This window comes from Chiloscyllium plagiosum, chromosome 4 (assembly GCF_004010195.1).
Source record: "Chiloscyllium plagiosum isolate BGI_BamShark_2017 chromosome 4, ASM401019v2, whole genome shotgun sequence".
NCBI lineage: Eukaryota > Metazoa > Chordata > Chondrichthyes > Orectolobiformes > Hemiscylliidae > Chiloscyllium > Chiloscyllium plagiosum.
The window spans coordinates 103,274,099-103,291,740 of record NC_057713.1 but is presented as its reverse complement, the minus strand read 5'-3'; the positions used below and the strand labels follow the sequence as shown (position 1 = coordinate 103,291,740).

The 17,642-nt window shown below is 39.0% G+C and overlaps 2 protein-coding genes across 2 annotated transcripts in view; one reads left to right on the top strand and one right to left on the bottom strand.

Moving 5' to 3' along the window:
- Nucleotides 1-10,589, top strand: part of avl9 (AVL9 homolog (S. cerevisiase)) — a 94,306-nt gene extending 83,717 nt beyond the window's left edge. Inside the window, exons 15-16 of the mRNA XM_043688809.1 lie at nucleotides 1,674-1,762; nucleotides 8,827-10,589. Coding sequence (XP_043544744.1) covers nucleotides 1,674-1,762; nucleotides 8,827-8,942 — 205 coding nt within the window. The 3' untranslated portion in view covers nucleotides 8,943-10,589. The remainder of the gene's footprint in view (nucleotides 1-1,673; nucleotides 1,763-8,826) is intronic.
- A 2,189-nt stretch (nucleotides 10,590-12,778) lies between these two features.
- kbtbd2 (kelch repeat and BTB (POZ) domain containing 2) overlaps nucleotides 12,779-17,642 on the bottom strand; it is a 28,774-nt gene continuing 23,910 nt past the window's right edge. The window contains exon 4 of the mRNA XM_043688808.1: nucleotides 12,779-15,281. Coding sequence (XP_043544743.1) covers nucleotides 13,743-15,281 — 1,539 coding nt within the window. The 3' untranslated portion in view covers nucleotides 12,779-13,742. The remainder of the gene's footprint in view (nucleotides 15,282-17,642) is intronic.

Here is a 17,642-nt window from a genome sequence, read left to right as displayed (position 1 = left end):
TGATGAAAAATTATTTTCACTTGTCAATAATTAGATATAAATATATACTTAGCATTAGAAACAAAGAGGTAATTCGCAGAGTATTTTTCACAGAAGAGGTTATCAAGAATATGGAATGTATTATCACAGCAGCTCTTGAAGCCAAGCCAATCATAGCAATTAACATAATGAAATAAACATTCAATGAATAAAAGTATTAGAGGTGCAAAGGTAGACTGGAGAAATGAGACATGTGGAGTTTGAGACATGTGGAGAAATGAGACGTGGAGTTTGAAGCATTATGATCATTTGTTTTCAGAACTTCTGTGGGTGGCAAGGTAGTTCATTGATTATCGATGCTGCCTCACACTGCCAGGGACCTGGGTTTGATTTCACCTCGGGCGACTGGCTGTGTGGAGTTTGCACATTCTTCCTGTTTCCTTTGGATACTCCAGTTTCCTCCCAGTGTCCAGAGATTAGGTGGATTGATGATGTCAGCTATCTATAGTGTCCAGGAATGGATTAGCCATGGGAAATGCAGGGATAGGGTGGGAGGTTGGATCTGGGTGGGATGTTCTTTGGAGGGTCGGTGTGACTTGATGGGCCAAATGGTCTGATTCCACGCTGTAGAAAATCCATGATTCTATGATTCTTGTCTCATATTTCATGAATATTGCCTAATAATTGTTTACATCACAAGAACACAAGACTTCGGTCCAGAATGTCATTCACTCAGTCAGGTCATGGTTGATATGTTTGTGGCTGTAACTCCATTTTGCTGCTGGTCACCCCACAAGCCCCATTACCCTGGACTCCCCTGTCAAAAATCGACCCTGTCTCCATTGCTTTCTAGGAAAGACAATATTCCATAGGCTAATAACCCTCAGTAAAAGAAACGCTCTATCTTTGTTGTGTATCAAGGACCCTAACTTTTAATGTGTGACTCCTAGTTGAAAAGTCCTCAATGAGGGGATGGATCCTCTCAGCATCCACCCCAGCAAGTCCCCTAGGATCTTGTGTTCCTGTAAGCTGTTCAAGAAAACATCACCACTGCCTTCAGCACAGTTAAATGCTTAACTAACCAACAACACCAACATCCTGTGAATGGGTTTTTAAAAGTCATAACTTCTCATTCTTCTAAATTCGAATTACTTTTATTCTAATGTGTTTTGGCCGAGCCTGCTCAACTTTTCCTTGTGAGCACCCCTTTATCCTAGGAATCGTTAGAGATAATCTTCTTGGAATGGCTTTTAATGCAGTTAAGTCCCTTCTAAATTAAGGAGACCAAAATATGAGCTTCTGCTGACATTTGGCACCCCTTGAATTTGTTGCAGGATGACCCATGTGCAGGGAGCGTGGATCAGGGCATGTGCAGTAATGTGGACTTCAGCCAGCCCAGTTAAATGGGGTGCATGCAGACACTGTTCAAGAGTAACAATCAAGCGTGCATGTGCAAATGTCTCACTAAGTTATGCCGAGTGGTGTTAGCAAATGCAGCCATTATTGAAATTTAAAAACCAATAATAAAAGTAGTTTTGAAGTGATACTGGAGACGAAACATAATTTCTGTCTTATTCAGAAAATCAAAGCAAAATCAAATTATATTAAATCAAATGTTGTAATCATTTTGTAATAGATAGAAGTGGAATAATTGTTGATAATGAACATCCTTTACCAGAGATTTCTTTGTTTAGTTCTGTACAGAATAGCGAACGTGGGAAGAAACTTGGCAATGCAATGATCTCCACGAGTCGTAGTATGGTGCAAACAGGAAAGGCAGTCGGTAAGATAAAGCACTTCTTGGAAGTGTTTGTTAAGTAAATAATTTTCAATATGAATGCAAATAGAAATAGGAGTATTAATTGCGATTATCCAGTTTCCCTTCCTGGTAATTATGCCGAGCTGACTTAATGGGTAGGTTCCCTGTAAATGCAGTCGAGCTTCCTTTCAAAAACAGTCAAATACCAACCCTGAATTTCCCTCAATCCTTACAAGCAGCACTCTTATTTCCAAACATTTTCTCTTGAATATATCATTGCCTAACAAGTCCATCCCCCACCTTTCTTGCAACTTACTAGGGGTTGGAACTCAACAAAATTCGTGGAAGCTAAATAACAGCAATGGAGAAAGCAGTGATCCTAAGGAATGACAAATCAATAGGAACAAATGTTTTCCATGAAAGAAACAAAGTGTAAACATTACCCTAACTACAAATGGCCTAACAACAATCTTCCAATGTTCTTTCAGTTAGGGAATCATTCCCTTAGACTGGGAAACTGCTTATCTCAATCTCCCTTTTAAATGGTTGAAGCAAAACTGGGAAATTATAGACATGTTAGTTTTCCTAAATTTGTTGTGAAATCGCTAGTTTATATAAACTTCCAATAGGCATTTGATAAAATCCATCAAAGAGGTTTGTCAACTTGTGTTCAATCTTAAATTCCCATGAGCATCAACTTTACCTAACAAAAAAGGGAAAGTGGACAAGTACATTTATTTTGCAGGATGTGACTCATGTTCTGCAAGATCTGCATTTAAAAGCATAGATTTATAATGAGATATTCATAGAACACGTTAATGGACAAAACTGTGGCAAATATAAAGTCATCCACTTTGGATCTAGTAAGGCCCAAGTAACCAAAGGATAGATTAGGATACTTCATAAATTATTGAAATCCTGAAACAGTGAAGGACCATCTTATGCTAAGCTAAGGCCACCACCAGATCAGCTATGATCTGAACAATTGGCAGAACAGGTTCAAGGGCCTAAATAGACTCAAGATTAGAGTAGTGCTGGAAAAGCACAGCAGGTCAGGCAGCATCTGAAGAGCAGGAAAATCGACATCTCAGGCAAAAGACCTTCATCGGAAATTATCCATTCCTGATGAGGGCTTTTGCCCAAAGCGTTAATTTTCCTGCTTCTCAGATACTGCCTGACCTGCTGTGCTTTTCCAGCACCACTCTAATCTTGACTCTAATCTCCAGCATCTGCATTATCTGCTTTCGCCAAGGGTTTACATAGCTCTACTCCTTTTCCATGTTATGCCAATGGTTGAATACTAATTCAGTGCCCAAGAAATGCTACAACTCATGCTAAAAGACTACAATCTTAGAATAACTGATATAATAGTTATATTAATTACATCGAGAGTTATATCCCTTTCTCTAGTGCACAAGATGAGAGTTTTGGTTGCTTTGCAAATAGACATAGGTTGTCAAGTGTGTTATCTAACTTTCAAAATATGTCCATCATTTGAGTATTTTGTCTACCAGTCAAGTATTTTAGAGAAGCAACAGAAAACAAATGCAACTGAAAGGAAATCAGAAATGGTATAGAAAAGAATCACTTGTCCCATTATGTCAGTCTCAGCTGAAAAATCAATTCAACCAGCCTGATCTCACTTTCCAACATTTGATCTGTTGCCCTGCAGATTACTGTATTTGAAGCATATATCCAATCATCTTTTAAAAGAGTTATTTGAAGCAGTACATTCGACTTCCAGCACCCCCGGGTGAAGACATTTTTCCTCACCTCCCCTTTAATCTTTCCATCAATCACTCTAAACTTACGCCCCATGGTCATTGTAATTTTTACTTTAGCAGAAAGGTCAATCAAATCTCCCGTCAGCCTCGTCTGTTCCAAAGAAAACAACCCAACCTATCCAGTCTTTCCTCATACCCATATTTTTCCAGTTCTGGCAACATTCTTGCTCATCTCCTCTGTACCCTTTCTGCTGCAATTACGTCCTTTTTTTAAAGAAGTGACTAGAACTTTGCACAGTACTCAAGTTGTCACCTAACTAATCATCTATACAATTTCAGCATAACATTCTGGTTGTTTGATCTGTATCTCAGCTGATAAAGGAAAAGTTACATGCTTCACCACTTTACTGATTTGTCCTGTTATCTTTTGGGTTCAATTGCCATTCACTGGAATTATACACATCTCGTACTCTCCCATTGTGTATCCCTGTTACTTATTTAAGCCCCCAAAATGCATCACCTCGCAGTTCTCTTGGGTTGATTCACATTTATCATCTTTCAGCCCACTCAATGAGTCCCTCCTGCCATCTTCCTACAGTCTACAACTATCCTTTTCAGTGTTAACCATGGGGGTAATTTTTGTGTCATGTGCAGGTTCTTGATCATGTTGCCTGCATTTCCATCCAAATCATTTAGATGATAAGATATAGGAACAGAATTAGGCCATTTGGCCCATCATGTCTGTTCCGCTGCACGATCATGTTTGATATGTTTCTCAACCGCATTCACTTGCCTTTTCCTTGTAACATTTGATCCCCTTACTAATCAAGACCTTACCTATCTTTGTCTTAAATAAACTCAATGGCTTGGCTTCCACAGCCTCCTGCTTCAATGAGTTCCACAGAGTCATCAATCTCTGAATGAAGAAATTCTGTTCAAAAGAATTGTCTCTTCATTCTGAGACTATGCCCTTGGTGGTCCTAGTCTCTCCTACTAGTGGAAACATCTTCTCCATGTCCATTCTATCCAGACCTCTTAGCACCCTGTAAATTTCAATCAGACTCTCCCTCATGGTTCTAAACTCCCAAAGTCCTCAACCACTCCTTATATGACAAGCCCTTCATAGTCGTACAACATGGAAACAGACCATTCCATCCAACCAGTCCACGTTGACGATATTCCCAAATTAAATTAGTCGACTTGCCATATCTCTCCAGATCCTTATTATTCATGTACTTATCCAGATGTCTTGTAAAGGTTGTAACTATACTTGCATCTACCACTTCCTCTGGTGCTTCATGCCACACTGAACCACTCTGTGTAAAAGAAAATGCCCCTTGTATCCTTAAAAGTTTTTCCTCACCTTAAAGATATGCCCCCTAGTTTTGAACTGCCCCACCCTAAGGAAAAGACCTTTGCTATGCACGTTAAAAATGCCCCTCATGATTTTATAAACCTCTATAAGTTCACCCCTTAACCTCCTACGCTCCAGTAAAAGAAGTCCCAGACTATCCAGCCAATTTTTATATATAACCTTCCATCCCCAGCAACATCCTGGTAAATCTTTTCTGAACTCGCTCCAATTTAATAATCTCTTTTCTATAGCAGGGAGACCAGATCTGCATACAGTACTCTAGAAAATGCTTCATCAGCATTCTGTATAACCTCGACATGACTTCCCAACTCCAATACTCAGAATCATTCTTGGAAACCTTCTCTGGATCCACGCCAATGCCAGCAAATCTTTGTGTAGATATGGGACCCTAAAACTGCTTACATGTCTTAAATGTGGTCTGACCAAAGCCTTACACAGTATCAACAATGCATCTCAGCTCTTATTTTGTGGCCATCTTAAACGAATGCCCACATTGCATATGCCTTCCTAACCGCTGACTAAAGCTCCATACTAACTTTAAGAGAATCCTGAACTAGGACTCCCAAGTCCCTCTGCCCTTCAGATTTCCGAAGCCTTTCCCTGTTTACACCTCCATCCTTCCTATTAAAATGTATAACCTCACTTTGCCACATTATATTGCATCAGCTACATCTTTGCCCACTTGCCTAGTTTCTGTAGCCTGCCCGTATTCTTGGCACTATGTTTAGTCATCTGCAAATTTAGCAACAATGCCTTCAGCCCTTCATCCACATCATTAATATATAACATGAATTGTTATTCCAACACCATCCCCTGCAGAACTCCATTAGTCACCAGCTGCCATCCTGAAATAGACTCCTTTATCCTGCTCTCTGCATTCTGCCAGTCAGCCAATCCTTTATCCATACCAGTAACTTTCCCCTAACCTTATGGGCTTTTATCTTATTTAGCAGCCTCCTATGCAGTACTTTGTCAATGGCTTTCTGGAAATCCAAAAAGATCATGTCTACTGACTCTCTTTTCTCTAACTTGCTCATCACCCTGTCAAGAATTCTAACAGATTTGTCAGGCATGACCGTCCCTCGATGAAGCTATGCTGACTCAGTCTCTTTTACCATGCACTTCCAAGTACTCCACAATCCCACCTTTAATAATGAGCTCTAAAATCTTACCGACGACCAAGGCCATGCTAACCGGCCTATAGTTGCCTGTCTTCTGCCTCCCTCCCTTTTAAACAGGGGTGTTATATTAGCCACTTTCCAGTCCCCTGGGACTTTCCCTGACTCCAGTGTTTCCTGAAAGATTGCCACCAATGCCCCTACAATCTCCTCAGCCTTCTCATTCAGAATTGTAGGGTATCATCCATTCAGTGATTTATCCATTTTCACACCTCTCAGCTTCCCCAGCATCATCTGCTTAGTGATAGCCACTACATTTACCTCTGTCCCTTGACTGTCTTGAAGTTCTATTATGTTACTAATGTCTTCCATCATAATGACCGATGCAAAGTACCTATTCAATGCCTCTGCCATTTCTTTGTTCTGCTTTACTACTTCTCCAGCCTTAGCATCTAGTGACCACTCATCTCTCTTACCTTTTATATATACCTTTTAAAGATATCACTAGGTAGCTACCTCTCATATTTCACCCACTAATCTTAATTCACATTGCATGCTGAAACTTTTATGCTGTTCCTGACTTCACTTGTCAGCCATCATTGCCTTATCCTCTCCTTAGCAGAAATCCATCCCAAGGAAGAAGTAACATTCTGTGTCTCCCGAATTACCTTAGGGTAACATGGTGGCTCAGTGGTTAGCACTGCTGCCTCACAGTACCTGGGCCACAGGTTTGATTCCAGCCTCGGGCGATTGTGTGTGGAGTCTGCATATTCTCCCCATGTCTGCATGGGTTTCATCTAGGTGCTCTGATTTCCTCCCACAGTCACAAAGATGTGCGGGTTAGGTGAATTGGCCGTGCTAAATTACCCGAAGTGTTTAGTCAGGGGAAATGTAGAGTAATAGGGCAGGGAAATGGGATACTCTTCAGAGAGTCAGTGTGAACTTGTTGGGGCGAATGGCCTGTTTCGACACTGTAGGGATTCTGTGAGAAATTCCTGCCATTGCTGCTCCACTGTTATCCCTGCTAGGCTCTGCTTCCAATCAACTCTGGCCAAATTCTCCCTCATGTCTCTGCAGTTACTTTGGGGGTTCCTTCACCTTCCTAATGAAGCCTGACTCGCCACACATCACTAAATCCAGAATTGCCATTTTTTCTAGTGGGCTCTGACAAGCTGCCCAAAATAAAATCTCAGACAATTCACAAATTTCTGTTCTTGAGATCCATTACTAATCTGATTTTCCCAGTCCACCTGCATATTGAAGTCTCCCATAATTATTGTAATAGTGCCTTTCTTAGATGCTGTTTCTATCTCCTGACTTATTTTCTTCCTCACAGCCTGGCTTCCGTACACAACTCCCACCATGGTCTTTTTTTTCCCTTTGTAGTTTCCCAACTGTACCCTCTCAGATCCTACATCTTCCAAATCTGTAACTACTTGCTATCAATTTAATTTCATTTCATACTAACAAGGCAACCCCACTCTCTGCCCACCTACCTGTCCTTTCGATAGGACGTGTTCCATGGATATTTAGTTCCCAGTTCTGATCTCCTTACAGCCATGTCCCTGTGATACCCACATACCTGCTAATTTCAATCTGCACTACAAGCTCATTCACTTTATTATATAAAAGAAAAACAGGGTATGTAGTACCTGTACAGCCCCACTGGTACGAGTCTTCTCGTCTTAAAAGTACCCATTAACAATGATTGTTTGTTTCTTGATGAACCAATTTTGTATCCACTTATATTTCCCTGCATTCCACAGGCTTTTATTTTAAAACCAGTCCACGACATGGAACCTTGACGAAAGTCTTGCTAAAATCCAGAGACAATATGAAGCAAGCTGCTTTCAATCTTCCTTGCCTTTTCCCAAAAGAAAATCAAATTAGACACAATCTTCCTTATACAAATTCAAACCACCCTTAATTATTCTATGCCTTTCAAGGTGTCAGTTGATTCTCTCAGAATTGATAAGTCGTTTACTGAAATCAGCTATTATTGAGGTTATAATCAAGAATGTGGTGCTGGAAAAGCACAGGTCAGGCAGCATTCGGGATGAAGGGCACTTGCCTGAAATGTCGATTCTGCTGCTCCCCGAATGCTGTCTGACCTGCTGAGCTTTTCCAGCACTACACTCTGGACTCTGATCTCCAGCATCTGCAATTCCCACTTTCTATTATTGAGGTTAGACTAACTGTCCTGTGATTATTCATTTTATCCCCTCCCTTTTTAAATCAAAAGTTACAACATTATCAATCCTTTAATCCTCCAGCACCACATTTGTATCCAGTGAGAAGTGGAAAATGACAGTCGAACCTTCCATTGTTTCCTCCCTGGAATCTAGGCTGGAGTACATTTTATCCAGCCCTGTCTTTCCTGTATTTGTTAGTTATGTATGCCAGTGGTATAGTTAAACCAAGGTCAGCTTTCTATTTTATATATGTGCACAAGAGACCTTAAAAAGTTCAAATACAGACGCTTGAAATATGCAACAAGTCTGTCATCATCTATAAAGAAACAAGACAGATTCCAAAGTTCTAGCTGTGCGCCTTTAATCAGAAACAAGGACCGATTTTTTTTTTACTCTTTTGAACATATTGAATTACTTGCTTTGTATTTCGTTTTATTTTAAATTACAGAAGTAATATGCTTATGTTTTTACAATTTAGCTAAATTTGCAGAAGCAAAGCCTGTGACCTGCATATTTGAACTGCATAAAGGGATTTGAGGTTTGTCCTCATTTCCCTGAAAACTAGTTGAATGGCAGCCTGGCTTTGCTGCTCCTCTCCCTTGTAAAATTGCTGTTTCTCTGTATACAGCTGTTAATTGTTTTGTAAACTGAATTGTTTAATAATTGTTTCTTGATACAGGTCAGTCTGTAGGAGGGGCACTGACAAGTGCCAAGTCTGCTATGACTTCTTGGTTTTCCAACTTCAATCAACAGGCCACAGCACCCTACTCTGAAAGGCAAAGTGGGAAGCACTGATCACAGAGGAGTCACATTGCTTACATGCACTGGATATGTCAATATTGCATAGAGAGCAGGAACTCGACAGTAACCATTCCTTTTACAAATAAATCAAACTCTGTACCTTGTTTCCAGTGCATAAAATGAAGATGAGGTGGATCAGTGTTTATGTATGTCATGTATATAGTTACAAAGTTTTCACTATTGAATATCTGCTGATTAAATGTAAAACGTGTTTTTGAGCAATTCTTAGTTGTTTCACTGACTGTCACAGTAATCAATTTTTCCTCATTTTATGTTAAAACAATAAAGGGCCATGGATTAATTAAATTCTTCCCCCTCCAACTAATACACTTTCAATTTTTTCATTGGGGTTATTAACTATAAGTTGGAAAACAGGTTACTTTTTCATTCAATTTGCAAACACTGCCACAACCACAATTGCTAAAATGTGTAATCATTTTTAATTAGGACCTATATCTGTTTTTAACTCACTTTGGTCAGACAGCATTCACTGGAACATAAATTCCAGTTTTTAAGCAATTGTTAAAATATTATGAAATGACCAGTACATGTATTACAATAACATTAAAAGTAGCAGTAAAAAAAGCCAAATTCAATTATCCCTGCCTCCAAAGAATGCAACATATTCAAATCATGAAACTGAACACTAATTTTAATCAATTTTTATGACATTCATTGATTCCAGTCCCTAACTTTCATTTGATTTGATAGTGTGCTGGTGCATGTAACAATTAACATTTTGCAGAGCTTATATCCAGCCTAAAGAATTGAACCAAACTTTGCAAATATCATTGTCCAGTCATGCTCTAAGATTTTTTTTTAATTTTGTGAAAGCCATTCTCAGCATATGATTTACCTGTGAAGTTGGTTAGCAATTGTGACAGGGAAGCTTAAAATACAGTTCACAAAAGTATTCTGATATCAGAAAAGCTATTTTTGGATGTTGCTATCTTTTCATTTAGAAAGTATTCAGGTGATCTTTGGTAAAAGCTACCAGAGGAAATAGACAGGGTTACCTACTTTGCCATCTTTGAAAGATGAGTAGTGAAGTTCCATATTAGAATCTTTTGGGGCTGTGGGAAGGGTTTGGGAATGGAAGGGACAAGAGAATTAAACACTAGTCTGTTTAAAAGTCCTGTTTAAAGCATTTTTTTTTGATATTGGGATATAATGTCTTTCAAATCAACCAAGACCTTCAAAGCATCACATACAGTCCTTATCCTGTCAACCTTCTTTCACTTTTAATCCATCTGGTATGCAACATTGTGAACTATGTCATCCAAATACCACCTCTTGAATGCAGAATCCATTTATAGCTGCACAATAAGACTGTCAAGAGTATTGTTTCATAAAAGATCTTTGTAACGGGTTTATCCCATAGTTGTATTTTATTCAAATATTTAAATTGTGAAACTACAGAGATGTATACTATAGTTCGTTATTCTATAAAAATTATAGCTTTGCAAATGTTTTCCTGTTATCACTCTAAAGTGTGTACTTTGATATAAATATTACATACCAAAAAAAAGTACTTCTACTTGTAATTATGTCATTGGAAAGGTTTTCCTGTTCGAGATTTTTGCACAGCTGTAAAGTTGTTTAGAATTGATTAATACTTCCATAAAACTGATTTCTCCAACAGCAATGTGTTTAGGATCTTATTGCTTTGTTCTACATAGAACATGAATCTTGTTTATTCAGTATACAACCAAAAGGTCCTATATACTTCATAAATCTGCTAGAGAACAAGCTATCCCCAAATTAGGTATTGGATGATTGACAATGAGAATTTCTTTTATCAAAATGGAGCACAAAATGATTGATTCTGAGGTCCTGAGCCTAAAGAGGGCATTACGATAGCTGAGGCACGAGTTGACTATGATAGATGAGGCAACATTTCTTAAAAATATTACAGTGGTGAGATATGACAACAAAGTGCACATGGGTGAACTGCAATTATTCATTCCTGTATGGTGCAAAAGTAAAATGGGAAAGGTCACCAAACTATGGCTTACAAAGGAAATTAGTATTAAATCCAAAGGAAGAGGTATACAAATTGTTTTTTTTCCCCTCTGGCCAATCAGCAAAGGAGGACAAAGGGTTTGTTTAAGAAATGGAAACAAGTAACATAAAACTGACTTATGAAGACTAAAAAGTTAATGAAAACAGGAGGTCCTCTAAAGTCAAAAACGGAATTTATAATGACCAATGAAAAAAGCTGACCAACTGAATACATACTTTGGTTCTGTGATTACAAAGGAAGACAAATAGCATAAGAAATGCTGGGCAATACAGGATTGAGAGAGGGAAGAACTGAAAGAAATCAATATTAATAAGGAAATAGTGTTAGGAAAATTGATCAGATTTAAGGCAGTTAGATTCGCAGAGTCTGATAATGTATATCCCAGCATATTTAAGTGGGCCTAGAAATAGTTTATATATTGGTGGTCATCTTCCAATTTTCTGTAAATTCTGGAACAGTTCAAACCAACTGGAGGATAGTTAATGTTTACAACAGGAAGGCAGAAAGAATAGCAGTAATTAAAGAACAGTTAGCTTCCCCATTGATAGTTGGAAAAATTTGAGTCCATGACAAAAGATTTAATAAATGAGCACTTGAAAAACAGTGACAGGATTGGACCATCAGCATGGATTTATGATTGGGACATCATACTTGCCAAATCTACTGGAATTCTTCAAGGGTGTAAGTCTTAGAGTTGATGAGGTGAGCCAGCAAATGTGGATTATTTGGACTTTGAGGGTTTTGTTTTTGGGGTGGGGCACAAGCAATGTGAGACAAGACCTGAGCATTGTCATACACCAGTCACTGAAGGTAAGCATTCATCTGCCACTGATAGTCAAGGCAACAAATTGGATGTTGGCCTTCAAGGAAGACTATTTGAGCACAGGAGCAGAGACATCTTGCTGCAATTAAACAGGGACTTGGTGAGACCACACCTAGAATACAGTGTGTAGTTTTGGTCTCCTTATCTGAGGCAAGATGTGCAGCAAAGGCTTCTCAGACTGATTCCTGGAATTTCAGGGTTGATGTATGAGGAGAGATTGAATCTGTTAAGATTATATTCAGTGGAGATCAAAAGAACCAGAACCAAGGATCACAGTCTAAGGGTTCAACGTACACCATTTAGGACTGAGCTGAAGAGTGCTGAGCATATGAAATTTGCTGAAATAGCAGTTGAAGCCAAACCATTATATGATTTCAAGAAGGTGGATATAGCACTGAGGGCTAAAGGGATCAAAGCATAAAGGGGGGGGGGGGGCGGGGGGAGAAACAGGAACAGGCTATGGAGTTGAATAATCAGCCATGGTCATAATAAATGACAAAGAGCTAAATGGCCTACTTCTGCTTTTCATGTTTCTATTGTGCAATGGGACAATGTTCTCTAACTTTTCCAAAGCTTGGAGACACAATATGATGTATTCAAAACCATCAAGCTTTGAAGAGTAAAGTTAAGCTTTTCAGTTCAAAGAATGGTTATTATTCCTTCAAAACCATGTCACATTGCTCTAGGAAATGTCAGCGTTTGCAGTTCAATTTCAGGTTCAAAGAAAAGTCCCACTTTAATCTACAGCTACATTGGAAAAAACAAGGATATAACCCCAATACTAGAGCAACAAAATGATCCCTGGAAATTGTGAATATCAACATAGGGAATACATTCTGGACTTGATGCACAAAGTTCCACTGTAATATCAACTGCCAACTTATCCACATCTGGATGAGAAACTTTTCCAAAATGTTTGACAACATGCAGAGGTTAATACTGTATAGATATTCTAAGTTCTGCATCACAAAAAGAAAGCAAACATTTACTTGTGAAGGTTTTTAATAAATTAATTTAATTCAAAATACAGTGCCAGAGGAACACAATGCAGCTGAACATGCGAGTAGGGATTACATGAAGCACCTGTGCTCATGTTAGAATGGAGAGCCCAACAACTGCTAGTGGTTCCTGGGAGTTATGCCAGAGCAGTGCTGGGTCAGTTCTGCTCTCCTGCACGCAGGATACAGTTCATTCTTGAAACATTTCAGTCAAACCAACTGTATTAAAACCTAATGACTAGGATACTTGTACACAATCACACTACAGTAACAGTTGCCTTAAATTAATGAAATACAAAATAAAGACCTGGTTGTTACTCACTAAAACTTGTTTTACAAATGAAAATTCAGCAGCAGGAAGTTGTAATATGGATGAACCTATGTTACTTGCAATGTGGAGGAACATGAAGTGATTTAAGCTCCACACAGACCCGCACTACAAGCAGCTGTCAGTCACTGAACAGCCACCCACTAATTAATCTGGTAAACTACCAGCTGCTTGGTAGACCTGCAACCTGGAATAAATGGGAATATTTTATGGAAATTAGAGAACACGGATTGAATAGATACAACCTTTGACTGAACCTGCAGTCAGCCACCTTGCTCAGTCTACTTTTTCACTGGGACGATCCCTATGATTTCTTACCTTTGTGGTCAAATCCAGGGATAATTGTGTAAGTAAAACAATGTTTCTCTTGTAAATTAGTCACATTGTAACAATAATACAATAATCTCTTTAGCAGAACACATGGTATCTAGGAGTAGATGATACAACACAACTGGATTCTCAGTTATTTACACAATACTATGCAAACTTAGTGACATGCTGTGCTGAACACAGTTACTGCTTAATCTGTTAGACTAAACCCTGTCATGATCTGGAAGCTTGTGACGTACATATTGCTGTTCTATGCATGTCTTAGGAATCCACAGCACGTGCCCATTTTTCACTAACTATTCAACGGCAAAGCAACCACATCGCCATCCAATTCAAATTCATCTGCTCCATCTTGTGAGAATAGAGATGGTGGAGGTTTCCACAGAGATTCTTCCAGACACGAGGGGTAAAGTTTCCCCATAGTGCACCGAAAATCTTTGCCAAGGTCCCAGAGGACTCTCTCTGAAATAGACTGCCGCAGGATCCATTGGTCATGTTCCATGTTGTACTGATAGATTGCATACTTGGGTTTCTCATTCATGTGAGTGTCTCTCATGAACACACATAGACAGTTCAAGACCACTACTGCTCTCACACAGGGGTCAGAGTAGCGCTTTGCAGGGATATTAGTTGCTACCTTCCACTCATTTTTCATCACATCATAAACTTCGACAGTTACAGATGAACCATCAACAGTGCTTGAAGGTATTCGAATGCCTGAGTTATTTCCAATATGCAAACCACCAATGTAGAAGATTTTGTCTCCAAATGCTGCAGCTGAAGCAAAACACCTGCTCGTTTGACGTGCAGCCATTTCAACCCACGAGTCAGTACGTGGGCAGTAGCAAAATGTTAGATTGTGTGCCATGACATAAATGTAGTCTTCCACTGCTACTGCTGCATTCCACTGCCAAGCACAAGGCAAGGGCGTAACTAAAGTCCATTCATCTGTTTCACAATTATACCTTTCCACCGTCCGTTTGTTCATTTCCCCTCCAACACTGTCCCCTCCAATTGCATAGATATATCCTTCACAGCAAACCAAAGAAGGTCGGTTGCGAGCACACAACATTGGACTCTTTGGAACCCATATGTTCTGTTGAGCATCAAAAAGGTAGAAACAATTCACAGGTCTATAAGCAGCCTGAAGTTTGCTTGCCTTGCTATTGTTGCTGATTGGCGCTTTTAAAGGGACTTGTCCACCTGCAATGTAAATGTCATTGTCAGGAGTAACAAGTGTTCCTACTCTTTGCAAATCTCCAGGAGGATTACGGAGTTTATACACCTTCTCTGCCTGAGGGCTGTAGCAAACAGCACAAAAGGAAGAACGAGGACTTTCACTAGAGGCTTCAGTGAATATCAGCATCTCTTCTTTAGTCATACCAAGTCTAGGTTTGAAAAATTTTGGCATAGATTTATACAATCCTTGCACCACTACAGACTTATCATTAGGTGGTAAGCCTTGGAACCATGCCCTCTGTGTTACCTCAGAAAGTGCATCAATTCTTATTTGGCCAAGGACTGAAGATAGATATTGGGATCGTGATTCAGTGTCATATTCAAGCCACACCATAGCAGCTTCACGGACTGTCTCTTCCTTCTCCACATTTAAATTGTCACTGCTGAGAATATCTATCAAAAGATCATGTGAGAGCTGCAAAAAAGCATCTTGATGGTAAACAGCAGTAAATTTGTGCTCCACCATTCGCTTTGCACATATTTTCAGTTCTTCGCAGCTGTATAAATCTGCAAAGCTCAGTAATCGGACACAGTTCTCAGCATTAATTTTCTTTATTAAATATTCTCGACAACGTTGAGATACGGTTTCCACCTGCAAGAAGAGGAAGATCATTTAAATCAACACAATAGGATATACTTTCGAATTATATACATTAACTTCAAATCAGACTTCACTAACATTTTTCTAACACTATCTGAAACTATTAAAAGCAGCTAGTCTCATTAAAGCACATGTCCACCGTTCAGTCACAGTAATTCAACCTAGCACTTTTTATTGCGAATGATTTCATATGTTCAAACAAGTGCAATAATGTGAAGAAAAATTTAAATAAATTTAAACAAACTCATTAACAAGATCTTGTGCCTAGTATTGTCAGATATCCTTCTCCTCCTCCTTTCCCACTCCCATGGATGCTTTACCATTCTGTGATGTCTTTAAAGGCTTTCACAACAGGACCATGGTACGAGATAAGCACAAGATTAGGAATTACATTCATTTGAAAGATGTATTTGGATTAGTTGGATTAAACATGCCTTGCTGAAAATGTGTTGCTGGAAAAGTGCAGGTCAGGCAGCATCCAAGGAGCTTGAGAATCGACGTTTCGGGCATGAGCCCTTCTTCAGGTTTCCTGAAGAAGGACTCATGCCCGAAACGTCGATTCTCCTGCCCCTTGGATGCTGCCTGACCTGCTGCGCTTTTCCAGCAACACATTTTCAGCTCTGATCTCCAGCATCTGCAGTCCTCACTTTCTCCTTAAACATGCCTTTCCCATTATAGCTTCTACATTACAGTTTCACAGTTAAATTCCAAATTATTTTGTGTTTTGCAAGAACATAAGAATAAAGTGCAATAGGCCACAGAGCCTCCAGTCTTCGCAGCAATTCAATATGATCATTTGAAACTTTCATATCAAGGCCCCTTAACTTGAGACTGTTGTCTATCAAAACTATTGAACTTGGCCTAAAAGGTTTTTCACTTTGGTCACAAGAATAGAAAAAAACCAAAATATTTTATAAAGAGGTGCGACATTTGTAAGCATTCATGTTCAGAAAGACAAATGTGTTTGCACAGGTCAGTCTGCTATAACACACATTTCATCAACGCAAATTTGCTGTAACGCGATTGATGAATTCGGGACACTGTTTCTAATGCATGAACTTTCAAAACGAATGTTGGCTGTAACATGATTACATCACCAACACTAAGTGCTGTTTCTGAAGTGCAATTTTTCTATAACGCAGGGTAGCACAAGAACGCAAACCACCATGTTACAGAACTACCTGTACAAGGAATGTGGAAATTTAGTATACCGGTGCAGCAAGCAGTTCAGAAAAAAATGCATTTTATCTTTTATTGCAAGAGATTTAGAGCACAGATATAAAGACATCTTGCTAAAATTTATAAAGGATTTTGCTTAACGCACATTTGAAGTATTATGTACTGTTTTGGTCTCCATATTAAGGAGCTGATCATATAAAGATGAGGTGAGTAGAACTTTTTTTTAAAAACTCAAAGGGTTACAAATCTTTAGAATTCTCCATTCCTGAAGGTTGTGGATGCTCCATCATTGAGCACACTTAAGATTAGCGTAGACAGGTTTTAGTCTCTGAAAATCCAGGAATATGGGGAGCAGGCAGAAAACAGGAATTGAAGCCAAAGGTGAGCGACGATCAAAATTAACAACAAAGCAGGTTCAACTGGTCATACGGTCTACTGCTCTTTTAAGTTTTTATTGCATAACTGCATCTTAGTTATTTATGCACCAGGACACCCAAATCATTCTGTACTGTAGAGTTCTACAAGTTCTCACCAATTAACTAATTTCTTAAATCTTCCTGCCAAAGTGAACAAAAATCACCTTTTCCCATATCATATGCCTTCAGCCAAATATTTGTAACTTAATTCAAACCCCTTTCTAAACTGTCTTGACAACTTGTTTTCCAACCTAGTTTTGTCATCAGCAAATGTAGCTATCACAAATTCAGTCCCATCATCCAAGTCAGTGATTATAGATTGTAAACAGTTTAGTGCCTAGTACTCCTTAGTTTGCCAACTACAAATAACCACATATCTGTACTTTCGGCTTGCTCTTAGCTAACCGATTCTCAATCCATACTAATACGTTACCTCCTACACCTGGAAGTGTAATGATGCTGTCTGCTAATCCAAATGTACCACATCTTCAGGTCCCTTTTATGCATTGTGTCTCTTCCTGAGTTATCCAATACATTCGTCATATGTGATTTCCCTTTCACTAGGTCTCCCTGATTGTTTCATTATTTTTCAAATGTCGCATGATTCCCTCCTTAATAATGAATTCTAGCAATTTCTCTGACAAACATTATAGTTTATAGTTTCCTACTTTCTGGACTACCCCCTCCCTATCACTATACTCCATTCCCTTTGGAATAAAAGCTAAAGTTCGATTACACTTCCCATTCTAATTAATGC